Source organism: Macaca mulatta, chromosome 9 (genome assembly GCF_049350105.2).
Source record: "Macaca mulatta isolate MMU2019108-1 chromosome 9, T2T-MMU8v2.0, whole genome shotgun sequence".
Classification (NCBI taxonomy): Eukaryota; Metazoa; Chordata; class Mammalia; order Primates; family Cercopithecidae; genus Macaca; species Macaca mulatta.
The window spans coordinates 27,393,510-27,421,446 of record NC_133414.1 but is presented as its reverse complement, the minus strand read 5'-3'; the positions used below and the strand labels follow the sequence as shown (position 1 = coordinate 27,421,446).

General features: G+C 35.5%; 1 protein-coding gene across 1 annotated transcript in view; it reads right to left on the bottom strand.

Annotated features, from left to right (window-relative positions):
- The window catches only part of MYO3A (myosin IIIA), a 249,363-nt gene extending 225,836 nt beyond the window's left edge, over positions 1 to 23,527 (bottom strand). The window contains exons 1-2 of the mRNA XM_015146647.3: positions 23,342 to 23,527; positions 20,624 to 20,758 (exon numbers count right to left, since the gene is read on the bottom strand). Of these exons, the coding sequence (XP_015002133.3) occupies positions 20,624 to 20,758; positions 23,342 to 23,509 (303 nt within the window). The 5' untranslated portion in view covers positions 23,510 to 23,527. The remainder of the gene's footprint in view (positions 1 to 20,623; positions 20,759 to 23,341) is intronic.
- Between the last annotated feature and the right edge of the window lie 4,410 nt (positions 23,528 to 27,937).

The following is a 27,937-nucleotide window of genomic DNA, read 5'->3' as shown; positions in this document are numbered from 1 at the left end:
TTGTTTTTGTCAGGTTGGTCAAATATCAGATGGTTATACATGTGTGGTGTTATTTCTTAGGTGTCTGTTATGTTCCATTGATCTATATGTCTGTTTTGGTACCCGTACTATGCTGGTTTGGTTACTGCAAATTCAACATCCCCTCATATTAAAAACTCTCTATAAACTAGGTATTGATGGAACACATATCAAAATAATAAGGGCCATTTATGACAAACCCATACCCAATATCATACTAAATGAGTAAAAACTGGAAGTATTCCCTTTGAAAACCAGCACTTGATGAGGATGCCCTCTCTCACCACTCCTTTTCAACATAGTATTGGAAATTCTGGCCAGGGCAATCAGGCAAGAGAAAGAAATAAAGCGTATTTGAATAGGAAGAGAGGAAGTCAAATTGTCTCTGTTTGCTGATGACATGATTCTATATTTAGAAAACCCCACTGTCTGAGCCCCAAAACTCCTTAAGCTGATAAACAACTTCAGCAAAGTTTTAGTATACAAAATCAATGTGCAAAAATCACAAGCATTCCTATACGCCAACAATAAACAAGCAGAGTGGCAAATCATGAATGAATTCCCACTCACGATTGCTACAAAGAGAATAAAATACCTAGCAATACAGCTGACAAGGATGTGAAGGACCTCTTCAAGGAGAATTATAAACCACTGCTCAAGGAAATAAGAGAGGACCTAAACAAATGGAAAACTATTCCATCCTCATGGATAGAAAGAACCAATATCATGAAAATGGCCATACTGCCCAAAATAATTTATATATTCAATGCTATTCCCATTAAACTACATTGACATTCTTCATAGAATTAGCAAATAAAATTTTTAAAAAGAAACAGCTAAGAAGAACTCTCCTGGAATCAAAATGAACCTCAAAACTAGCCACAAAAAGTATTCCTGTAAGGAGGCTGCAACTTAATTGAATCAGATTGTGAAACAATCCATGCCCCAAGACACTGCTGGAAACAACGGAGCAATCAGCTGACAACTCATGGAGCCTAATAACTGCGATGGCACCAACAGACAGCTTAATAGAAAGATCAGGGAATGAAACAGTCATGGAAAAGCCCCGTTAAAACCACTGTCATTGTAGGGTGATTGTGCATATGCCCTAAGCTGTGCTTGCTGAAGAGTGACATCAAAGGCTTCATAGATGGGGAAAATAGATTTTACAAAAATAGTCCAGCCAAGTCACTAAACAAACAGGCAAACAACAAGTTCCCCATCCAGGGGACTTAGTATGAAGACTTCTTATAACAATTTAAGCAAATTTTCTGAAATTTCCAATTTTCAACAACAACAAAAAATAAGACATGCAAAAAAACAGGAAAATATCATCCATACACATGAGAAAAAGAAGGGCTTGTGAGCGGGCCCAGTCATTGGACTTAGTGGACAAATATTCCAAAGCAAAGATAAAAATATATTTAAAGAACTAGAGGAAATCATGCTTAAAAGTAGCAAAGAAAGGTTTGATGGTAATGTCTCATCAAATATGGAATATAAATAAAGAGAACACCATCACTCCTAAAAAAAGAACCAAGTGAAAATTACAGATTTAAAAAGTGCAATAATAGAAATGAAAATTTCACTAGAGGGACTCAACAGATTTGAATTGGGATTACAAAATATGAAAAAAACAAGAAGGAATGAAGGTAAATGAACAGTCTCAGAGAAATATAAGCATACATGTAATGACAGTATGAGTAGACAGGAGAGAGAAAAAGCAGCAGAAGAAAAATCTTTGAAGAAGTAATGGCTGATAATTTTCCAATTTAATGAGAAGCATTCATTTATACATTCAGGTAGCTCAATGAATTCAAATAAGATAAATGCGTGTAGTCCCAGCTACTTGGGAGGCTGAGGCAGGAGAATTGCTTGAACCTGGGAGGTGGAATTTGCAGTAAGCCAAGACTGCACCACTGCACTCCAGCCTGGGTGACAGAGTGGGACTCTGTCTCCAAACAAACACACAAACAAAAAAAGATAAATGCAAAGAGGTCCAAGCCAGTCACATAATAGTAGAAAGGTTGAAAGCCTATAATAAAAGGAAAATCTTGAAATTAACAGAAGAAAAATGAATTGCCATATATTAGGAAACGAATAATGTTAACAACTGACTTTTCATCAGAAACTATGTAGGCCAGCAGGCAGAGAGATGACATATTCAAGGTGCTAAAGGAAAAAATACCTCAGTAAGATTATCGTACTCAGCAAAACTCTCTCAAAAATAAACTGGAAATGAAGACATTGCCAGGTAAACAAAATTGACAGAACTCATTGTTAGCAGAACCACTTATTAGAAATACTAAAGGAAATTTTTTAGAATGAAAGTAAGTGATCTCACATAGTGATCTGGATCTACACAAGAAAACAAAGAGCACTAGTAATGGTAATTATTTTATTAAAGAAAAATGAAGATCCACTGTAAATGCATATTTCTTCCTTTTTCTCTTAACTTATTTAAAAAGCAATTGTATAAAACATTAGGCATACGATTGTATTGTTAGGCCTACAATATATAGAAATGTGACATATTTAACAATTGCATAAGAGAGGTGGGTTGGAGCAAAGCCGTACTGAAATAATCACACTGGACAGGAACTCAAATTCACAGGAACAAACTAAAAGAACTGGAAACATTAAATAAGAAAAATAACAAACTACAATTAAATACTTGCTCTTCTTTCTTCTCCCTTTCTTTAAAATATATATTTAAAAAATGCACTGTTGTACTATTTACTGATACAATATGTGTAACAATACAGCATGAAAATGAGGAAAAGGGAATAGAGCTAGAGTAATAATATTTCTGTATCTCTCCAGAATTAAGTTAGTATAAATATTTGACAGAATTCACCAGTAAAGTCATTGGGCTTGGTATTTTCTTTGTGGAAAGGGTTTTAATTACTAAGTTTCTTTTATTAATATAAACTATTTGTATTTACTATTTCTTTTCATATCAGTTATACAACTCATGTCTTTCCAGAAAGACCCAAGATACTAAATAACCAAACTTATCAATATAAAGTTGTTCATATTTCATTAATATCATTTGAATGTCTATAAATTCAATAATTTTCCCTATTTGATACTTAATATAAATAATATGTATTTTCATACTTTTCTCTGTTTCTGTCTAAAGAGATTGTTTATTACTGACCTTTACTAAGAGACGACTCTTCCTTTCATTCTATGATTTTTGCTTATTTTTTATTAAAGTGATTTCTACTATTATCTTTATTACTTCTTTCATTTAGGTTACATTGGGTTTAATCTGCTTCAATTTTATTAACTTCTTAAGGCAAAAATCTATATAACTGATATTAAATCTTTTTTTTTTTTTCTAATATACATTACAGGGAGGTGCAAATGCCCTTCTAGGCACTGCTTAAATGCATTCTACAAATTTGATATGTTGCATTTCCATTATTCCATTCAAAATATTTTCACATTTTTCTTTTGATTTCCTCTCTGACCTAAAGTTTGTTTTTGAGGTGTGTAATCTAATACCCAGGTATTTGATAGTTTTTCTTACATTTTTATTTTGTGGATTTTAATTTAATTCCATTATGGTCAGATAATACTCTTTGATGATTTTGACTCTTTTAAACTCGTTGATATTTGTCTTATGGCCCAGAATATTTAAGTTTTATGTATTCTCAAGTAATTTTCTTCTTGTTTTCTAAATTACTCAGGAAATGATTTTGAAATTTCCATTTAATATTCAGGATATTACTATTTTTTTTCATTTCTCTTAGTTTTTAAGTCATATAATTTTAAAGCTTTGTTATTAAGCACACACAAACTAAAAAGTGTTTTCTTCTCTTGATGAATTGAACTTTTTATCATTATGAAATGTCATCTGTCTCTGATTATACTGCTTGTCTGGAAGTTACCTTGTCTTATAGTAAAACAGCCATTCCAACTTATATAAAATGAATGTTTTCAATGTACAGCTTTTCCATCTCCTTACTCTCTATCTATCTGTATGTTTCTATTTAAAGTGTGTTTGTAGTTGGGTATTACAATCCAGTCTGATAATTTCTGCCTTTAAACTGTGTAGCCTAAATCATATATGCTTAATGTAATTATAAATGTAAGTGGGTTTAAGTTTACCATATTGCTCTATTTGTTTCTATTTGTCTTTTTTTGTTCTCTTTTCCTATTTTCCTACTTTTTTTGGGTTGAATATTTTTAGTATTCTATTTTGTCCTCCACTAGCTTATTAGCTATACTTCCTCATTTTATTTTTTTACTGATTGCTTTAGGGTTTACAATATGCATCTTTAAGTTATCACTATCTACATTAAAATAATATACCACTTCACATATAAGACACTTTAATTGTAAACACTAGTCCCCCATTATCAATGGATTATATATGTTCCAAGACCTTCAGTGGATACCTAAAACCACAGATAGTACTGCTCCCTATATATACTATGCTTTTTGCTATACATATAAAGTTTAACTTATAAACTAGGTACAGTAAGAGATGATAACTACTAGTAAAACAGAACAATTATAACAACATTCCAGCAACACTACTCCTGCATTCTGGGGCCATTATTAAGTAAAATAAGGGTTACCTGAACATGAGCACTGCAATACTATGACAATCTGATAACCCAGACAGCTACTAAGTGACTAATGGGCAGGTAGCATATACAACATACATATGACTATGCCATGCAGTACTATGACAATCTATCTGATAACCCAGACGGCTACTAAGTGACTAATGGGCAGGTAGCATATATAACATAGATATGCTGTACAAGAAGATAATTCACATCCTGAGTGGGATGGAGCAGGACCACGTGAGATTTCATCATGCTACTCAGAAAGGCACAAAACTGAAAACCTGAGTTGTTTATTTCTGGAATTTCCCATTTAATATTTTCAAACAGTGGTTGACCACAGATGACTGAAATTGTGAAAAGCAAAACCTCAGGTAAGGGTAAACTGTTATACTTCCAATTTTCCTCCACTGTCCCTTTGCTATATACACAGGTTATAACCTCATAATATAGAGTTATAATTGTAGTTCTAAAGAGTGGTTTTTCTTTTGAAGACATAAAAAGTATAAAATCAAAAGTTTCATATTTGCCCTATATTTACCACTGATGGTGACTTTTATTCCTTTTGGTAGGTATGACTTCACCTGGAATCATTTTCCTTCAGCCTGAAAAATGTTCTTTGACATTTTTTTATTGTGCAGGTCTCTGGCAGTAAATTCTTCATTTTTTCATTTGACAAAAATGTCTGTTTTTATTTTGTCTTTATTTATGAATAACATTTTCACTGGGTACAGAATTCAAAATTGAGAGGACTTTTCTTTTAATCCTTCAAATATGTCATTCCATTGCATTTGATGACAAACCAGCGGCCATTCTTATCTATGACCCCTAAATGTAATGTGTCTTTTTTCTGTTGCTGCTTTTATAATCCTTCTTATTAGTTATCAGCATTTAGATGATGACATACCTTCGTGTGGTTTTCTTTCTCATACTTGGGTGATTTTTGACCTTCTTCAGCTTCTTAGTGCTCAGCAAATTTAGAAAAATTTCAGCCGTTACTTAAATATAATATCCTCCACCTCCTACACCTCCCATTCTCAGGATGCAATGACACATAGGTTAGACTACTAGGTAATGTCTCATAGGTCACAGAGACTTTTCTCTCCAGCCTTATTTTGATAACTATGCTTCAGTCTGAACAGTTTACATTTTCCTGCCTTCGAGTTTACTGATCTTTTCTCCCATATATCTAATGTGTTAAACCTGATTCTTACGAATCTGTCATCATATATACTGTATTTTTAAGTTTTAGAAGTTCTATTCGGTTCTTTTTTCTATATTCCATTTCTTTCAACATTATGTTCATGTTTTTCTTTAAATCATTGAACATATTTATAACTGTTTTACAGTACAAACCAGCTAATTTCAACATCTCTGTTACTTCTGGGTCTGACTCTACTGACTGATTTTTCTTCTGATAATGGGCTGCATGTTCCTGAATCTTCACATATCTAGTGATCTCATATTGGAGCTGGATATCCTTAGTGTTACATTATTGAATTGTAGATTTTGCTGTCTTCTATTAATAAACGTTGAATTTTGCTCTGGCAAGCAGTTAATTACTTGTGGATCAACTTGAACTTCTCAGGTAGCTCTTATTCCAGGGCTAGTTTAGCCCTTCCTCTAATGTATAACCTTTCTGGAGGGCCTCTATTAAATGTCTCAGGTGTTCAGTGAAGTTTCCCCATTTTTGTTGGTAAAAACTCAAGCATCTCTCAATCCTGTACTAACTTCAGTAGTTGTGTGGATTACAGCCCTACATGATTCTTTCTCTGGTAACTGTTCTTTGCCCAACCGCCTGAAGTCCTACTCTACATATATCTACCTAGGTTTTCAGTTAAATATTTTTATGTATTTATTTATATTGTATAGATAATCTTTATACAGATTTTCTGAGCTTTTTTTCTGCCTAAATTCCTCTTCTCTGCACAGTCCAATCACTCTGCCTTTCCAATTTCTTCAGTTCAGCAAGAGCTGCTCTGATCTCCTTGGGAACTGCTTCCTTCTGCCTGTGCTCTGGAAACTGCCTCTAAGAATAAAGATGAAGTAATTGTAGTGTTCGCCTCATTTATTTCCTTTTATCAGTGTCACAAGCCTAAGTCTCTTTTCCAATATTTAGAAAGTGTTGTGTTTTTAAAAACACATTTTGTACAGCTTTCTAATTGTTTGCGGTACAACAGCATGTCAATACCTGGTCTGTCATGGCCAGAAGCAGAAGTCCCAGAATGTTTTCTTATGTATACTATGATTTGAGAACCTCTGATAGAGTTTCCTGGGCTTTCCTTTCATAAGAATCACCTTTGGCTGGGCACGGTGGCTCACACCTGTAATCCCAGCACTTTGGGAGGCCAACGCGGGCAGATCACGAGGTCAGGATATCGAGACCATCCTGGCTAACATGGTGAAACCCTGCCTCCACTAAAAATACAAAAAAAAAAAAAAAAAAAAGAAGAAGAAGAAAAAAAAAACTAGCCAGGCGTGGTGGCAGGCGTCTGTAGTCCCAGCTACTCGGTAGGCTGAGGCAGAAGAATGGCGTGAACCCGGGAGGCGGAGCTTGCAGTGAGCCGAGATTGCGCCACTGCACTTCAGTCTGGGCCACAGAGTGAGACTCCGTCTCAAAAATAATAATAATAACAAAAAAGAATCACCTTTGGGCTTGTTTAGAAAACTACAGTTTCCAAGATCCCATTCTTGGAGTTTTTGCTGCACAGGGTTCAAGATAGTGTGATTCCTATCATGAGAGTAGTTTGGAGGCTATTTCAAAGAATAAAGGTACTAAAACTCTTCTGTTTTTTTCGTTTGTTTGTTTTCAGGTAGCAGATTAAAATGCTACCTCCTCACATAGTACTTCTTTGACTACTTTTTTTATAAAAGGTTTTCTCTTTCCTATCCTATTAATGTCCCCTTTTATATTCTTCATAGCACTAATAAACACAAATAACTACTTTTAAATTTAGCTTTAAATTGTCTTTTTCCAACACTAGACAGCAAGCTCCATGAGGGCAGGGTGTCTTGTTCTCTATTGAATATTGAGACCTAACAAAATGGCTGGTGCAGAGTAAGAGATTACTATTTATAGAATAAATAAATGACTAGATGGATAAACTTTAGTTCTGTAAACTTACGCACACACATATACCCACACACATAGTAAAATGACAGAGGTCATCTTTTCACATGCTATGGAAGGTACCTCTTCAAAGTGTATTGTGCCTTCAGGGTTTAGAAACCAGGGAGTATGGGCAAGATGGCAGAATAGAAAGTTCCACCCATTGTCCCAGTCCCGCCCGCCCCCCACAAGGACATCAAGTTAATAACTATGTACACAGAAAAAAACCACCTTCTTAAGAACCGAAAAACAGATGACCACCCATAGTATCTGGTTTCAACTTCATATTGCTGAAAGAGGCACTGAAGAGAGAGAGAGAGGGGAAAAAAAAAAAAAAACAAAACAAAACAAAAAAAGGCACTGAACTCAGTACTGTCCTGTTAGAGCAGAAAGGAAAAGTAGAGTAAACTCAACTGACGCCCACCCACAGAGGGAGCATTTAAACTCAGCCTAGCCAGAGGAGAACTGCCAATTCCAGCAGTCTGAACTTGAGTGCCTGCAAACCTCGCTACAGAGGTTTGCAGGTTTGTACTCTATGTATTCAAGTAAACTTGAAAAGCAACCTAGGCCATGAGGACTACAAATCATAAGCGAGTCCTAGTGCTGAACTAGGGCCCAGAGACAGTGGACTCGGGGGTCGTGAAACCGAGACATCAGCTGGGGCAGCCAAGGGAGTGCTGGCATCACCTGTCCCTTAGCCCCAGGCTGCACAGCTCAAGGCTCCAAAAGAAACCCCTCCCTTCCCCTTGAGGAGAGAAGGCGGCAGAGTGGAAAGGACTTTGTCTTGCATCTTGGGTACCAGGTCAGCCACAGCAGGATAAGACACCAGTCAGAATCATGAGGCCCCCGTTCCAGGCCCCAGTTCCCAGATGACATTTCTAAAATCACTCTGGGCCAGAAGGGAACCTGTTGCCATGAAGGAAAAGACCCAGGGCTGGCAGCATTCATCACCTGCTAACTAAAGAGCCCTCAGACCCTGAACAACTGGCAGCAATACCCAGGTACTACATCGAGGGCTTTGGGTAAGCCTCTGAGACTTGCTGGCTTCAGGTGAGCCTCAGCACACTGCCAGCTGTGGTGGCTATGGGGCAAACTCCTTCTGCTTGAGAAAAGCAGAGAGAAAAGCAAAGGGGACTTTGTCTTGCACCTTAGGTACCAACACCACTACAGGAGGGCAGAGGACCAGGCGGGCTCTTAGGATCTAGAATTTGAGGACTTGATTCTTGGACAGCATTTCTGGACCTGCCCCGGGCCAGAGGGAGCCAATTGCCCTGAACAGTGAGTCATAGGCCAGGCAGCATTCACCACAAGCTAAATGAGGAGCACTCGTGCCTTAAGAGAACATCAGAGGTAGTCTGGAAGTACTCCTCATGGCCTGGGGTGGTGGTGGCTACAGGGTGAGGCTCCTCTGCCTTTGGAAAGGTGAGGGAAGAGTCAAAAGGACTGCCTTTTGTGGTATGAGTGTCAGCTCAGCAGCAATACAGTACAACACCAGGTAGACTTCCAAGATTTTTGACTCTAGTCCCTGACTCCCAGATGGCACTTCTGGGCCCACCTGGGGCTGGGGAGATCTCATATTCCTGAAGAGGACACAGGCCTGGCTGGCTTTGCCACCTGCTGATTGTAGAGTCCCAGGGCCTTGAGTAAACATACGCAGTAGCCAGGGAGTGGTTACAGCAAGCCTTGGGTGAGACCCAGCACTGTGCTGGCTTCAGGTCTGACCCAGCACAGTCATAGTGATGGTGGCCATAGGGGTGTTGTGTCACTCCACTTCCAGCTTTAGGTGGCTCCAAAGAGAGACAGAGACTCTGTATGTTTGGGAGAAAAGGAAGAGAACAAGAATCTCTGGCTGGTAATCCAGAGAATTCTCCTCGATTTTGTCCAAGACCATCAAGGCGGCAACTCTATGAGCCTGCAACGACCACAGCATTACTGAGACTGGGGTGCCCCCTAAAATAGACACGGATTAGATCACAATACCCAAAAAAGTCCTTTCAAATATCTGGAAAGCCTTCCCAAGAAGGATGGCTACAAATAAGCCCAGACAGTGAAGACTACAATAAAATACCTAACCCTTCAATGCCCAGATACCGAAGAACATCTACTAGCATCAGCACCATCCAGGAAAACATGACCTTACCAAATGAACTAAATTAGGCACCAGGGGCCAGTCCTGGAGAAACAGAGATATGTAACCTTTCAGACAGAGAATTCAAAATAGCTGTGTTGAGGAAACCCAAATAAATTCAAGATAACACAGAGAAGGAATTCAGAATTCTATTAGATAAATGTAATGAAGAGAATGAAATAATTTAAAAGAATCAAGCAGAAATTATGGAGCTGAAAAATGCAATTGGCATACTGAAGAAAGCATCAGAGTCCTTTTATAACACACGGACCAAGCAGAAGAAAGAGTAAGTGAGCTTGAAGACAGGCGATTTGAAAACATACAGTCAGAGGAGACAAAAGAAAAAAGAATAAAAAGCAATGAAGCACACTCAAAAGAAAATAGCCTCAAAAGGGCAAATCTAAGAGCTACTGGCCTTAAAGAGGAGGAAGAGAAACAGGTGTAGAATGTTTATTCAAAGGAATAATAATAGAGAACTTCCTAGACCTAGAGAAAGGTATCAATATCCAACTGCAAGAAGATTATAGAACACCAAGCAGATTTAAACCAAAGAAGACTACCTCAAGGCATTTAATAATCAGACTTCCAAATCAGGGACAAAGAAAGGGTCCTAAAAGCAGCAAGAGAAAAGAAATAAATAGCAAACAATGAGGTTCAATACCTCTGGCGGCAACTTTTCAGTGGAAACCTTACGGGCCAGCGGCATGATATATTTAAAATGCTGAAGGAAAAAAAAATCTTTTACCCCGGAATAGTATATCCAGTGAAAATATCCTTCAAACATGAAGGAGAAATAAAGACTTTGCCAGACAAACAAAAGTTGAAGGATTTCATCAATACCAAACCTGTCCTACATGAAATGCTAAAGGGAGTTCTTCAGTCAGAAAGAAAACAACATTAATAAGCAATAAATAATCATCTTATGGTACAAAACTTACTGGTAATGGTAGTACACAGAGAAACACAGAATATTATAACACTGTGACTGTGGTGTATAAACTACTCTTATCCTATGTAGAAAGACCAAATGATGAACCAATAAAAAATAATGACTGCAACGACTTTTCAAGACACAGTCAGTACAATAAGACATAAATAGAAACAACAAAAAGTTAAAAAGCAGGAGACAAAGCTAAGGCGAGTTTTTATTAGTTTTCTTTTCGCTTGTTTGTATATACAAAGTGTGATATGTTCATCTTAATTTCAGTGAAACACATTAATGTACCAAATTCTGGATTCCAATAAAATACTAATAAAATATTAATAAAAACTGGGACTACCACCTAATAGACATTTTCTAATGTGTACTTTTGTAGTGTGTAAAATGTTCACATTCCTTTTCTAACGCGTAAACTAGAAGTATTTTAAAGGTATTATTGGCGTATAATATAACTGGCTCTTTTAGGTATGCAGTTTGATGTATTTTAGTAATTATATATAATCATGTAACCAGTAAATCAAAATATAGAACACTTACTTTACCCTAAAATGCTTTAAAAATCTAGGGAGAACACCATAACACACTAGTAATGCAATCAACAAGAAATCTATGATCACAGAAAAAATAACTTACGAGAAGAAATATCTTAATGTGTACAATAAAAATCTATTAATTTATTAAATAGCAAGACATCACTGGTCACCTCATATTTTCTTACCTCTGAAGTAACACTATAAACGTGCATGCCTATTCAAAGAAGATGCTTTTTCCAGCACTGAAGTACAATTAGGAAAGACACATAAGAGTTATATATATTATTTACATATTTCCTAAGTTAGAAGAGTACAAAGAAGTACATTTAGGCCATTTTTCTATCCTGCCCTTTAAACAAACAAACAAAAAATGAAACAACTCTAGGTAATTGGCTGTCTGTTCTATTGCAAGTACACCAAATAACAGCCTTTTATATGAGAGCTGGGAATGGTGGTTCCAGCCTTAAGAACATAAAAGGAATCACACTGTGACTGTGCTACTCCACTGCAATTGTGAACTGCCAAATGAAAGAAGGAACAATTTTGTGCTATCTAAGGAACTCAGCAGCCCAGCTTCTCACTCTTGCCCTGTTTCTTCTGACCACTCACAAATATATCCTGCAAAGGCTTTATATTCCCTCTGTATACATGTTATCTCCAGAGCAGTAGCATTAAAGAGTTAATAGCTGAACAAATAGAAAGCTCACATTCATTATTACTTATCTTCTTTCTATCAATTTCCTTTCCTCAAGGCAGGCCTGATATTACTAACTAGATGTAAGTATAAAACCAGAATAACCAATAATGCACGACACATGAAAGTAGTATTTATGTCTATAAAAACCACTCTGATGACCGAAAATGTGCATTTGAAAAGCTTTATGACTATTTACTGAATTTTCATGCTTTGAAATACCACCTGTAATTGGCAGTCTTTAGTCTCCTGAAAAGGATATAATTTCAAAGAGAAAAATTGCTATAATTGGGGAGCAATAAGAAAAAGTAATGTCACTATTAAGAATGAACAAATCAGGACCAATTCAAATGAATAATAGAATGCAGTCTGTAGCACCACTGTGAAAGGAGCAATTATAGCTAAGATTGGATTATGAGGGAAAGAATCTTTTAACAGAAAGATGTCCTAACTCTGAATTTTGGATTCATTATGGCTGAAGGCACACTAAGCCAACAGCTCCTGAGACAGAAGCCCAGATTTCCTTACCTACTTAAAACCTGGTTGTTCATCCAACCAAGAAGGGACAAATTACAATTATATCTCAGTTCTCCCCTTTGTGTCCATCAATAGCAAATGCCTTATATGAGACTGATTTAACTCAATTCTGATTCTGTTTTACGGTCTCCCGGTTCACGCAGGAAGCATTTGAAGAATCATAGCCCAGCCGTCATCTTCCCAGCTCCCCTCCCCCCTTGATACTGATCCCCAACAGTAGATATCGGGGTAAAAGGCAGTACAAAGTCAGAAGAGGTATTTACATTTCACTAAACAAGTCAGTCAAGAGATGTGATAGCTATAGGCAGAAAGGAATATACATAAGGTATTTCAAAATGAGGCATAGATAGAAACAAACAGAAAACATTGGTTCTCTCTTTATGTCTACATCATTAGGAAAACCTCAAATATTGAATGACAACAAAAGTCCCCATAGATGTTCTATAAAAAACTAAATCAGTTTCCACAGCATAAAACTTCATTCAAGTGTATAACTGGAATTTCAGAGGGCCAGCAACTAGTGCCCTTTTACTAAACCTGGGTACCATTTAGATTCTAAAAATAAACATGCAGAGAATTAAGATGAAAATAACTCCTAAATAGAGCCTTGTATATCATTCATGCTCAAAAACTTCTAAAATAACAAAATGAAAGTAAAATAAATAAAAGAGAAAAATCATATCAAAAAGCAAAAGAAACAATTTTAAAATTGTAACTAGAGAAAACAGACTGCCGAGCAAGATTTGGCACATCATTATTCTTAGGATTTCAATTCTGGATTGAAATATAAGTAAAATGGTTTTTCATTGTGAAAAGCATCTTGCAGGGGTTTCTCTAGGCTAGTATGGCCATTCACACACACCAGGCTTAGAATGAGGACAGTCACTTATTGCTCTAATACATCCCCTCCAGTACACACCTTCTTTATGTAGATTCACATTAAAAGCCTAGCACCGTTAACATGACTCTCTGGGTAACATCACAGCCACTGCCCCTCTTTTGGTATCCTCATGCAAAATAATTTAAATGGACTTTATTACAAAAAGAGGTATAATTAGCAGTCATGTTATAGTACAAAGTATTGATGCCACAAGCCAGTTTTCTGAAAGTGCCTCTAAAGCAGCACCTGTACCATTCATGTTTATAAATCAGGTAATTGTACATCTAGCCACTTATGTGTATATGTGAGTAGTCTAATTTACATATGCAAATCAATTATCTTATATACAGTTTGCCAACTTCTTGCTTTCCTTAGACTTTTTTCCCCTACTTTGTAAGTTCAAGTAGATCAGATTTTGTATATACCATTTTATTAAACTAAATTCATTTTTTTTCTAAGCCATTTAGAGCTATTTCCAATGTCTCTATCTGATAATAAATTATAAGGACAAAATTCAAAGAAATTGTAACGATTCTACTGATTCATTATATCTGGATGCTGCTTTACTTATACAATATTCCCAAAACATTTTAATCAATCCAACTCATTTTAATCAATCTGCTCTCACATGAAACATTTAACTAACATTGGGAGTTTCCAAATGCCCCCTAATTCCAGGTGATAATACTGAGAAATGCCAAGATATTAGAATAGGGATTTAATAGGCATTATGACAATGAATGATCTCATTCAATATTTTTAAGCTCTGGGAAAAGATTTATACTTTATTTTGTTGTCCATTTAGGCCTATATTAGACAGAATACCTGAATCTCCACTTAAATGCACATCTGCCAATGATTCTATATATGGAAGAAAAATTAAAAATGCATTATTGAAAATGTTTTGAAGGATATAAACAAATTATATTCAAGGTTACATCAAGGATTTTGTACAGCAGTACTTCTCAAATATGCAAACACAAACAAGAATTAAACTCTAAAATTATCCATTAATGTAAGGCAAAATGGTTTAGGTTGATAGTTTACATTTTATTACTTGGTAACTACCTTTAGATGAGTAAAAGTTTAGCTTTGCTTTTATATGTGATTTCACTAAAAATACAAAGCTATCTTAAACTAGAGAAATAAAAAATGCAGTTGACCCTTAAACAACAAGGGTTTGAACTGTGTGGGTTCACTTATATGTTAATTTTCTTCCACCTGCGCCACCCCTGAGACAGCAAGACCAACCACTCCTATTCTTCCTCTGCCTGAGACTATTCCATGTGAAGATGATGAGGATGAAGATGATGATCCACTTCCACTTAATGAACAGTAAAAATATTTGCTCTTCCTCATGATTTTCTTAATAACATTTTCTTTTCTATAGCTTATTTTATTGTAAGAATATAGTATATAACACCTATGACATAAAACTATGCATTAATTGACTGTTTATGTCATCAGTAAGGCTTCAGGTCAACAGTAAGCTATTAGTAGTTAAGTTTTAGGGGGTGTCAAAATTTATACCTCGATTTCTCAGTGCATGGGAGATTGTCATCCCTAATAATCAAAAGTTAGGGTCAACTGTAATATTGAAATCATAGATAAATTGTCTATTTTTAAAGGACACACATGGCTATTTAATTTTGTAAAATAATATATAGCATCAGATGACGAAAGATTTTTGAAAATACTTTTTTACATTTTGAAAGGCTCCGGACCATAAAGGTGGCAGATGAAATATATAAATTTATTTCCTCTTACTCATGAATCTCCATTAAAATGCTACAAAAGGAATAAAATATTATAATCACAAAGAAAAAAGGAAAGCACTGAGCAAAAAAATTCAATAAATTTTGCAATATGGAAAGCAGATAAGCAAGTGGTAACTGATTTAGCAATGAAGAGGAAGCCACAAACTAAGATACTTTGTGTGGTTCTTTTGCAGTCACCTGAACAGATTAACCCAGACAGTGCTAGGGAATAGTAGAGGTGGAGAAGCAGTTTAGAGGAGCAGGGCAGAAAGCAAGCGGTCATTTGGAAGTCTGTAATCAAAGGACTTGAAACCCTCTTATCACATATACAAAATATCAACATTCAGAAGCCTGCCCGAGCAGTACACACACACACACACACAGGTTAAGAGACTCGAAATTTTGTTCCCTGCTGACACTGAACTGGAGGGATTCAAGATTTGGTGGCATCAGCAAAATGGGTAATCTGGGAGAGGCACAAATTACTACATGATGTGCCAAACAGAGAAAGAAACTTGGAAAGAGGAGGCCAAGGGATTTAGGAACCAGTGGTTCCATCAAGGTGGGCATCAGAGAGACATCAAAGAGGTCAGACACATGGCAGTTCTCCAAACAAGAGTGGGAAGATGAAGAGCTCCAAAAGTGCAATGAACAATATTGCCAAAATTAAGAGCATGGATTTCTAAATAAGGCAGTATAGAAGCTCAACCATAGTTTTCTAGATACAGCAATCACAACACATCAAAAGTGTGGACCTGCTCAGGAGAAGGTGGCACCACTAAACTGGATCTATGTTTTCATTGCTTTATCTTATCAACTCTTCGAAATGATCTTTTTTTTAATTACTCAAGTGAATGTATTTACTTTGAAAAACATAACAATGATTAAAACTATCTGAAGTTACATTAGGTAAAAATATAGGATAATTTCGTAAGTAATATTGTCAAAATATTGAAACATACAAAAAACATACACTCCTATTCAACACAGTATTGGAAGTCCTAGCCAGAGCAATCAAGCAACAGAAAGAAATAAAGGGCATCCAAATAGGAAGAGAGGAAGGCAAACAATCCCTGTTTGCAGACGACATGATTCTATATCTAGAAAACTACATTGTCTTGGCCCCAAAACTTCTTAAGCTGATAAACAACTTCAGCAAGATCTCAAGATACAAAATCAATGTACAAAAATTACTAGCATTCCTATACACCAAAAACAGTTAAACTGAGAACCAAATAAAAAACAATCCCAGTCAAAATTGCCACAAAATGAATAAAATACCTAGAAATACAGCTAACCAGGGAGGTGAAAGTTCTCCACAACGAAAGCTGCAAAATACTGCTCAAAGAAATCATATGACACAAACAAATGGAAAAACATTCCATGCTCATGGATAGGAAGAATCAATATCATTTAAATGGCCATGCTTCCCCAAAGCAATTTATAGATTCAATGCTATTCTTATCAAACTACCAATGACATTCTTCACAGATCTAGAAAAAAACTATTTTAAAATTCATGTGGAACCAAAAAGGAATCTAAATAGCCAAGGTAATCCTAAGCAGAAAAACAAAGCTGGAAGCATTACACTACCCGACTTCAAACTATACTACAGGGCTACAGTAAACAAAACAGCATGGTACTGGTACAAAAACAGATACACAGACCAATGGAACAGAATAGAAAGCCCAGAAATAAGTCCACACACTTGCAACTATCTGATCTTTGACAAAGCTGACAAAAACGACCAATGGGGAAAGGATTTTCTATTCAATAAATGGTGCTGGGACAACTGGCTAGCCATATGCAGAAGACTGAAACAGAACCCCTTCCTTACACTATATACAAAAATCAATTCAAGATGGATTAAAGATTTAACTGTAAAACCCAAAACTATAAAAACCTTGGAAGACAACCTAGGCAATATCATCCATTCTGGACACAGGAACCAGCACAGATTTCATGATGAAGACTCCAAAAGCAATATCAACAAAAGCAAAACTTGACCAATGAAATCTTATTAAACTAAAGAGCTTCTGTACAGCAAAAGAAACCATCAACAGAGTAAACAGTCAGCCTACAGAACAGGAAAAGATGTTTGCAAACTATGCATCTGACAAAGGTCTAATATCCAGCATTTGTAAGGAACTTACGTTTAGAAGGCAAAAACAAACAACCTTATTAAACAGTGGGCAAAGAACATGAACAGATTCTTTTCAAAAGAAGACATACATGTAGCCAACAGTATGTGAAAAAAGCTCAACATCACTGATCACTAGAGAAATGAAAATCAAAACCGCAATGAGACACCATCTCACACCAGTCAGAATGGCTATTTTTAAAAAATCAAAAAATAACAGGTATTGGTGAGGTTTCAGAGAAAAGAGAATGCTTATATGCTGCTGGTGGGAGTGTAAATTAGTTTAGCCATTGTGGAAAACAGTGTGATAATTCCTCAAAGAACTAAAAACAGAACTACCATTCAACCCAGCTATCTATTCCATTACTGGGTATATACCCAAAGAAATAGAAATTGTTCTACCACAAAGACACAGGCACATGTATGTTCATTGCAGCACTATTCACAACAGCAAAAACATGAAATCAACCTACATGCCCGTATTAGTCCATTTTCACACTGCTGATAAAGACATACCCGAGACTGGACAATTTACAAAAGAAAGAGGTTTAATGGACTTACAGTTCCACATGGCTGGGGAGGTCTCACAATCATGGTGGAAGGCAAGGGGGAGCAAGTCACATCTTACATGGATGGCAGCAGGCAAGGAGAGAGCTTGCACAGGGAAACACCCCCTTATAAAATCATCAGATCTCATGAGACTTATTCACCATCACGAGAACATCATAGGAAAGACCTGCCCCCATGATTCAATTACCTCCCACTGGGTCCCTTCTGCAACACATGGGAATTTAAGATGAGGTTTGGGTAGGGACACAGCAAAACCACATCAATACCCATCAATGGCAGACTGAATAAAGAAAATGTGGTACACATACACCATGGAATACTATGCAGCCATATAAAAGACTGAGATCATGTCCTTTGCAGGAACATGATTGGAGCCAGAGGCCATTATCCTTAGCAAACTATCTCAGGAACAGAAAACCAAATGTCACATGTTCTCACCTACAAGTGGAGCTAAATCATGAGAACACATGGACACGAAGAGAGGAACAACAGATACCTGATGGTAGAGGGTGGGAAGATGGTGTGGATCAGGAAAAATAACTAATGGGAACTAGGCTTAACACCTTGGTGATGAAATAATCTGTAAAACAAATCCCTGTGACACAAGTTTACCTATATAACAAACCTGCAAATGTACTCCTGAACTTAAAATATTTTAAAAGAAAAAAACATACAAAAAATGAAGCAAATATGTTAAATTTAAGAATTTTTTATAGGTTCAAATATTTTCCACAACGATCATCTATTATTTGTAGAATCATTTAAAAACCATAATGGAGGCCGGGCGCGGTGGCTCAAGCCTGTAATCCCAGCACTTTGGGAGGCCGAGATGGGCGGATCACGAGGTCAGGAGATCGAGACCATCCTGGTTAACACGGTGAAACCCCGTCTCTACTAAAAAATACAAAAAATTAGCCGGGCGCGGTGGTGGGCGCCTGTAGTCCCAGCTACTCGGGAGGCTGAGGCAGGAGAATGGCGTGAACCCGGGAGGCGGAGCTTGCAGTGAGCTGAGATCCGGCCACTGCACTCCAGCCCGGACGACAGAGCGAGACTCTGTCTCCAAAACAAAAAAAAAAAAAAAAAAAAAAACCATAATGGAGGCCAGGCGCAGTGTCTCACACCTGTAATCCCAGCACTTTGGGAGGTCGAGGCAGGTGGATCACTTGAGATCAGGAGTTTCAGACCAGCCTGGCCAATACGGTGAAACACTGTCTCTACTAAAAATACAAAACTAAAAAAATTAGCTGGGCATGGTGGCATGTGACTGTAATCCCAGCTACTTGGGAGACTGAGGCTCAAGAATCGCTTGAACTCAGGAGGTGAAGGTTGCAGTGAATTGAGATTGTGCCACTGCACTCCAGCCTGGGCAACACAGCAAGACTCCATTTCAAAAAAAAAAAAAAAAACATAGTAGAAAAATATGAATATAAAATCTTAATATAATTTATTTATGATTATTGTGCCTATTACACTTTGGCTGTGTCCCTCCAAAATTCATATGTTGAAACTTAATGGTGAATGTGATATTATTAAGAGGTGGGACCTTTAAGAGGTAATCAGGCCATGAGGGCTTCTTCCTCATGAATGGGGTTTTAAGATCCTTATTAAAAAGAGGCTCCACATAGTGTTGGGCTCTCTTGCCTTCTGCCCTCTGCCATGTGAGAACACAGCATTTCTTCTTTCCAGGGCATGTAGCAACAAGGTGCCATCTTGGAAGTGAACAGGCCTCACCAGAGAAGTGAACCTGCTGGTTCCTGGATCTTGGACTTCCAGCCTCCAAAACTGTGAGGAATAAATTTCTGTTCTTTATGAGTTACCCAGTGTGTGGATTTTTGTTATAGCAGCACAAATAGACTAAGACAATGCCACTTCAGGAAAAGCAATGGAACATTCAAAAACAAATAAAATACTCAAATGCTAATAAAACAATGATGAACACAATAAATATATGCTGTTATAGTTGTCAAATAAAGGTATCTACTGTCCCTGAATTTGATAAAAGCGATTTTAAAAAATTCTAATAGATTTTATTAGAAATAATGTTTACTGCACTTGAATAATGTTCAATGAAAATCAGAAAAACGGAATTTTTCTGGGACTGGCAATCACCTTAGTGTGGGACCTGCTAGTACTCCTGCCTTAGAGAGGATTGCTCCAGTGTAAGAAAAACTACTCTCAGGACTGGAAAGGGCAGACTCTACAGATTCCCTTTAGCAACTTATTCAGTATCAACACCATTTTAAGTAAGTTTTCTTCCCTGTAAATATAAATACCTGGTTCTGTAGCTCAAGTCATTAGCATTCAATAAAGACAGAAAAAGAAAATCATAGCTCACTATTTTTGCCTAATGAAGCCTCACTTAACATTAATTTTCTTGTATCTTAGCACCTGGCACAGAGGTTCATCACATGTTAATGAAACAAAATATAGATGAATAAATAAATATTATAATGAAATCCTTTTTAATTTTTTTTTTCCCATGGGAAAAATAATCTCAGTTTCTTTAGTCTTTTATTGCGGAGTCATTTCCTTTTAACATTTACTAGTCTTTGTGGCTTTCCTTCAATTTTTTGATGTTTCCAAGACGGCAAGGCCAAAACTAGGCACAACATTCATGGCTGGTCAGGAACTTACCAGAATTGTTTTTATGATATCAATGTTACATAAATAGTATAATAAGTCATTTCAGAACCATACTCTAAGTTTCCACCCATACAAATAATGCTGAAACACGTACCTCAAGAACCAACCACAGCTTGTCTCCATTTACTTTATCCTTCTTAAAGTATATCCCATAGAATCTGACCACATTACGGTGATCAGAAAGTGCTTTTAAGATGTTATACTCTGCTTCAATCTCTTCATCAATATCCTAGTTTCAAAAAGTCATAAGAATAGAACTGTGAGAAAAACATGAGTAATGTCAAAGAAACAGATTATAGAATACCAAATATAGAATTTGATTATGTCAAGGTCATAATAGTTTTTACTGTGCTTAGTATTATGTACTGTAATTTCTCATTACATTATTTAAGGGGAGAGATTGTGATTTTCATGATAATCAAGTGAATCTCAAGTTATATCAATTTCATCAAATTTTAAAATGGATAAATAAAATGTTATTTTTATATGCAATTATAAGTAAACATCTATGGAGAGCTACTCCAGATGATTTGCTTTTTTGTATTATTAACTTTGTTACAACGGCAAAGCCATTGATCTGAAATAGTAAATTTTAGGACTGGAAATCTGGTTCATTTTGTTTCTTTGGAAAACAGGACATTTAGAAGCTATCCAAAACTCAGTCATACAAACAATAAATTCCCACTTTTCCAAAAAACTCAAATAGAGTTAAGTTATAAAAGATTGCACAAAACCTTTAATGATCTAAAGGTCCATTCAGCAAAAGAAGAACAGGTTGCTATGTTATCAATAAGAATGGAAGACAGCCACTTAGTCATATTTCTAGAAAATCACATATATATGAAACAATTCACAGAGTAATAAATAAGAGAAAGCTTTATTAACATTGCTTTTACAGTGACATTTAATGCTTATGTTATTTTATTATAGAATCATAGAATCACAGAGGTAGAAATTTAAATCTGAACTCTAATTTTAGAGGCATAAAGTTAAGCCCTGAGAAGTTGGAGTCAGAGCTGGTTAGTGTAAAATCCAGATATAGACTCCAAGCCTGCTACATTCTCATCTTACTCATTCAGCTCCTCTCTTGAAAATAAAATGACTGATTAAAAATATGTAATAGTAAGACTCCTTTAATTTAAAATAAGCAAATCTTTGCAAGATGTTTGGATGCATTTAAATTTATTTAAGATTATAATCTCTTGGCTATAAATCTTTTTTATTTGACTTGTGACAAGATGAAAGAAGAGTAAATAAATAATTATTAGAAAAATGTATATGTACTGTGACAAGAATGAAAGCAAAAGGATAAATTAAGTATAATAGTTATAAAATCAGTATTTCATTAAATAGTACTGAATATGACTTATAAGGTTTGTAGGTATACCATACATGAGTAAATTATGAAAGAATAGTGGTTACATGGATTATAAGCCATTTGCTCTCCATTAAGAAGGAAGGGAAAGAGATACACCATGGACCAGACAATGGTATTGGACTGAATTTCTTTCTCTTGCTGCCATACACCTGAATTCCTAATGCAAAGGCTAGAGGAAAGAGAGGTATAGTCACTTTGGTAGAACTTAATTTGTACCTCTGTTCCTTCAGTTTAAATGCTTAGAAGTTTCCAAGAGAATGTGAAACATTCAGCAACAGTTAAGCCTGGGCATACTGAGTCTGATTTTTTTTTCCTCCAGTGTAGTTAATTTATTACTTTAAAATACACCTCCCCTACCTTTCTCCTCTGCTCAAAATAATATGGAGGAGTGTAGTTATAATGGGTTTAGCAGAAATAAACTATCAAAAAAAAAAAAAAAAAAAAAAAAAAAGGAACAGCAACCCTAAGACGAACAAGACCTTTTGCAGCATCTCACAAGTAGTAGATGAGCTGTAACAAGGACCTAGGACTCTGATGCCCTCTCTATACACATTTCATCATTTTCATCATGCTATGCTCCCATCATGTGTGCAAAAGTCTCTTAATTGGAGAATTTGCTTTCAATAGATGTTTGAGGAGCATCTGATGACTAAGCTCATTCTGGCTCTCCCATGTGCTATGGGAGAGAAAGGTGTCTACCAGCAACCTGAAGATATTCTGAAACTGCCAGCTCTCATTACCAGAAAATAGAATCTCAGTAGTCTCATGGTCTTAAAACAGAAAAAAGGTTTGGCAGTTTTGCCTATTACAACTGCTACTTAAAAAAAAAAGCAAATGGGGGCCCCTATTGTGGCCTCCTGTAAGCAGAGACCAGCAGAGTTGAACATGAAATTTAATTCTTCACAATAAGGAACTTTGCCCTGATTATAAATCTACACCACGTTTGCTTTGGAAACATTTAAGTAAACCTGAAACTTAATTTTCCTTCTCTGAAATAAATTTAATTTTAAAAAGTCTTCTTTAGTTTGGCCTAAGAGAAATATTTCCTGAAGCCTAAATAAACACAGGACGAAAAGAAGATATGGTTAAGATGCCATTTTAGGATTACTTGTAGACCCCTGAGTTTGTATCTTTACAATTTTTCATGTCTAAAATAACATTGAGTCAACTTCAATAACATTGTCGATTGACAGCTGCATTTTTTGTGTGCTTATGCAATTATTCATCAAGTACTTATTGTGCCTTATTACATATATTAAGCACAGAAACTTGGAAAAGCAAATAAGCAGACTTTTCCTTCACCTTTATCTTCAAATTGTAACCTGTTTTAGACTGCTATTGTGATGAATAAATCAAGATAAAATACTTACAGTCTTTTTAAGTGTTTCATACAGATAAAAGTAAAGCTAATTAGAAGGAAAAAATATGACTTACGTGAACTGGATCAAGAATTTTGACTGCTGCTTTTTGGCCATTTTTCTTATTCAATACTTTAAAAACTTTCCCATAAGTTCCTTTGCCAATTGTCTCAGTGATTTCCCACGTATCAGAAGGATCAGGAAAGTTATCAAAGATGATTGTTTTTCCAATTAATGGAAACATCTCAAAGGTTTAAATACCTGGAGATAAGAAGTACAGTTTCATCTACATTTGATTGAGGATATCAAATGGCACACACAAACCCATGGGAAATTAGCAAATATTTTCACTGATATGATAGAAAATATTCAACAGTAACCAAACATATTTCAGAGTCATAGGAAATTTGAATTTCAATTCTCATTTGCAAACATTAATATGAATTTAATAATGCTTTGTAAACAGGGCTTTATTTCTATGTCCAATCTAGTCTCTTATTAATTGCTGTTAATTCTTTTTAAATTAAAATAAGAGACATTTATGTAATTTTGATTTTCTTCTTTATACTCCGGTATCACAACAAATCAAATAAGTTTTGAATGAACCTTAGAGAAGATAAAATTCAACTTCCTCATTTAAGCAGATCTTGCACTTTATAAGTGATCATGTTTTATGTCACTTCTCTATGCAAAACTCAATAATGGGTCCTCTACATGGCTTTTAGGATGAAATTTCCTTAACATAACCTACCAAATTCTTTAAAATATGGCCTCTGCTTAATGTTCCAGCCTCTTCTCTCATACACTATGATTCAGCTACTCTGGATACCTCAAGGTATTTCTTTCTTGAAGACCTTAATATACACTATTCCTGACCCCATCTGCCTGTGGCTTCTTTGCTAAATTGCAAAACCTACTTATTTTTCAGATCTCAGCTTAGGTACCACTTCATACAAGTGTGACTGCTCTCCACCCCATCTGGGTTGCATGCCCCACCTCAGTACTCCAGCAGCACTCTGCACTGCTGTTATCTGACATCATTACTGTATGCCCAGCAACTGCAAGGGCTGAAATGATAGACCGATTAATTAAAGAATATGGCCAATGAGGTCATTTATTGATATCATTATCAATATTATCAATAATATCAGTATCCAATATCATCACTGGTACCATTATTGTGATTGTAAATTAGATAGCATTTATGTATCTGATATCATCACTGTATGTCCAACAGCTGGCACACTGCTGAAATAATTAATTGATTTGTCAGTTAATTAAAAGAATAGGTCAATGAGATCAAGTGACTTTATAAAGGACATTTTACATTTTCTTGACTTCCAAGTGATGCTCTTTTCTATATTCTCCCTATATTATCACCATTTCTATAAAACTGCAAAAAAGGGTGAGAATAATAAAAGAAAGGAAAGTGCTCTTAGCACTTCTGGTAGCCATCACATTATTTCAATTATCTATACAAACTACACTCTTTTCAATATATATCAATATTCCATATTAGCCCATGAAATTCACTTGTCTGGCCACACTCACAACTTTCAGCTTTATTCACATCACCAATCCACCGATCCTCAACTTCCTTTAAGCCCATCAACCCTCTTAATTTTTCACTCCCTACTCATTTTTCCTTCCCCAGGATAGACTCTAAAGCCTTGTATTATTGTGACATCTTTACAAAGGCTCTAAACACTCTTGTTCCTCCCTTTTTCCATCATATTCTCCTGGAGGGTGAAAACAAGTCTGGTTAAATACTACATCTTCTTCACATCTGTGCCCATAACTGAGAAAACAATACAACCATGTTGACTAGTTTCACCTAAAATTGAGGATAACAAACTGACAATTACACTGTCAACTCTGCCCAGCAGCCCTACAGCACTTCTATTGTTTGTATATTCCCTGTTCTCTGGAGTTACTATTTCACAGTGATATCTTTCCTCAAATTTGTTTCTCCACAAATTTTTCCCTCTTTGCTGTTTACTCTTTCCTACCAAACTTTACAAATGATGCCTGTACTTCATAATTAATTGAAAAAATGGAAGGAATACTAAATCCTTAATATTCTGACCTCAAAAGCTACAAACCAATGTGCATCAAATGTAGTAAGTTCATTGCTATCCAGGGTAATTGCTATTTGTCCTCAAATAGTCTTTTCCTTTGGTTCCTTCTTGTCCCGTAGATCTCAGTTCAAATGTCAATTTCTTAGGCCCTCCTTGACGAACCATTATAAAGTTAGCCTTCTCCACTTATGCTGTTATTCTTTCATTAGAATGTAAGCTACATGAGGTATGGGCTCTGTTACTTTGTGACTGTATCCACAATTCCCAAAACAATGCCTAGCACATGATAGGCAATCAATAAATGTTGACTAAATGGGCAAATGTTTATTTGTTCATTGTTAATTCTGACAGCGGAGACCTAATCTATCTTGTTCACTTCCAAATCTAATAATCAATTTGGCCTAACTCTGTTCCTGGAACACACAGTAAATGTTAAATATATAGCTGTTGAATAAATGAATAAATAGGGTTCTTCAAAAACTACATTTTTTTAAGTTAGGAAGAGAAATAAGGTTTAGGGAGAACTGAAAATATGAAAATCCAAAACACAATAAGAGCACATTCTGATTCATTATACTTAAGGGCACATTATCTAGTAAATGGTTATGAATGCATGCTAAAAATTGTATTACTATATAAAAACACACTTCTGAATAGTTCTTAGAACACTTAATCTTTATGAAATTCATGCCTTTGATCCAAAATGCAAAGAGGTAATCAGTAATAATCATCCTCTTTAACAATTTCATAATCAGTGACAAAATCACTACTTCTTACATCTACTTGAGTCATGCAAATAAGCATTTATGCCATCTCTATAACATAAACGTTAGACCAAAAGACCAAATTAAACCTTGTTAAAGGTCTGAAATAGGAGTTGTCAAGCAAGAGAAACATTCATTACATGGAATACTGCCTTTCAAGCAGGAATGTTATTGAACACAGTCTTCATTTCTGATATATTAACTCTTAGGAGTTAACTGTTGATTTTTCAATACACAGATGTAAGAATTAAATGAAAAAATGAATGAACAACAAATATATGCAAAGTACTTTTATGAGTTTTGGAAATACAAAGATAGAAAACTCATGGATAGATTAATAAACATATAACTATAACATTATGAAAAGTGATAAATAATAATATGAATAAAGTACTATAATAGCCCAGGTGAAAAGCAATTAATTCTGAAGTGATCAGGAAAAGAATCAGAGAAAATTCTGAAGTGGTCAGGAAAAGATTTGAGCTGGACACTAAAAATAAGCAGGAATTTGTTTAAAATGCAATTTTTTCTTTAACAATTCTCAATCAAATATTTAAAGCAGTGTATCAATACAGTATAAAACATTATAAAGCAATAATCACAAAATGACAAAAACGAGGCATTTTGGAAACAGAATATACCTAGCCATGTTCCATATAAAGCAAATGAACAAAACTCCCAACACAAAGGTAAAATGAAGCCATTTAAAATGACTGCTTCAAAATAATGAGGCTAGAATTAGGCTAGAATCAAGTCTCCTGACTGCTAAACTATACTTTTACCATACAAAGTTGTTTATTCTTTAAGAATGAAACAGAATGTCACAGCTAGTAAACAACTAATTACTTAATAACTACAGTAAATTGCACTTGACATAAAAATGTTTGTATATTTTCCCTAATCCTTTAGCATGCACAAAATTAAAAGTAATTCTCGAGCCTATAAAATTAAAACATATAATTAAGTTCTTAGTTATATGATCATGTAAGCCAAACAATTATTTTCAACATATATATTTAACATATTTTGATACGTGCATTTACCATAATTCTGAAAAGGTACTCGCAAAGCTACATTTTTAAAATGAATACTCATCTTTTTGAATAGATTTATTATATATTGAGCTTCTGGGTTTTTTTAAGATAGAAAAATTGGTCATAATACAATGAAAAATGTATCTTACTTCAGGATCTTCAGATTCATCTCAACAATTATTCTGCTTGTTTTTGTAAACATGCACTTAATTCTTCTTTAATAAAATAACCTAATTGGCTTCATTCTCATTCTAAAACACAGCAGGGCTGATCTCCCACTGGGTTATCTGTGTTCCCTCTGCCTAGAATGCTCTTTCTCCAGATATTGACATGGTTCACGCCGCCACTTCCTTCAAGTCTTACATCAGCCTTCATGTCCCCAGTAAGTCCCACCCTGATCATCTTAATTAAAATTCCAATCTGACTTCCTACATCCCATCCTGCCTCCCAACTCCTTGTCTCACTTACCCTGTTGCATTTTGATAACACTTATCACCTCCTAACACTCTCTATAATTTCCTATAATTATGTTTTATTTGTTTTCTCCACTACCAGAATGTAAGCCCCTTGAGGCCTGAAATGTTTATCCTGTTTTTTCACTGATGTACTTCAAAGACTTTAAATACATGCCTGACACATAGTAGACAGTCCATAAATATTTGGTGAATATTAAGTAGAAATGAATAGAAAAGAATACATAGAAAATTTTCAAATGATTTCAACAATCACTTTTATCAAATATTTTTTAAAGAAATAATACCATCTTTGCCAGGTACGGCAGCTCACGCCTGCAATC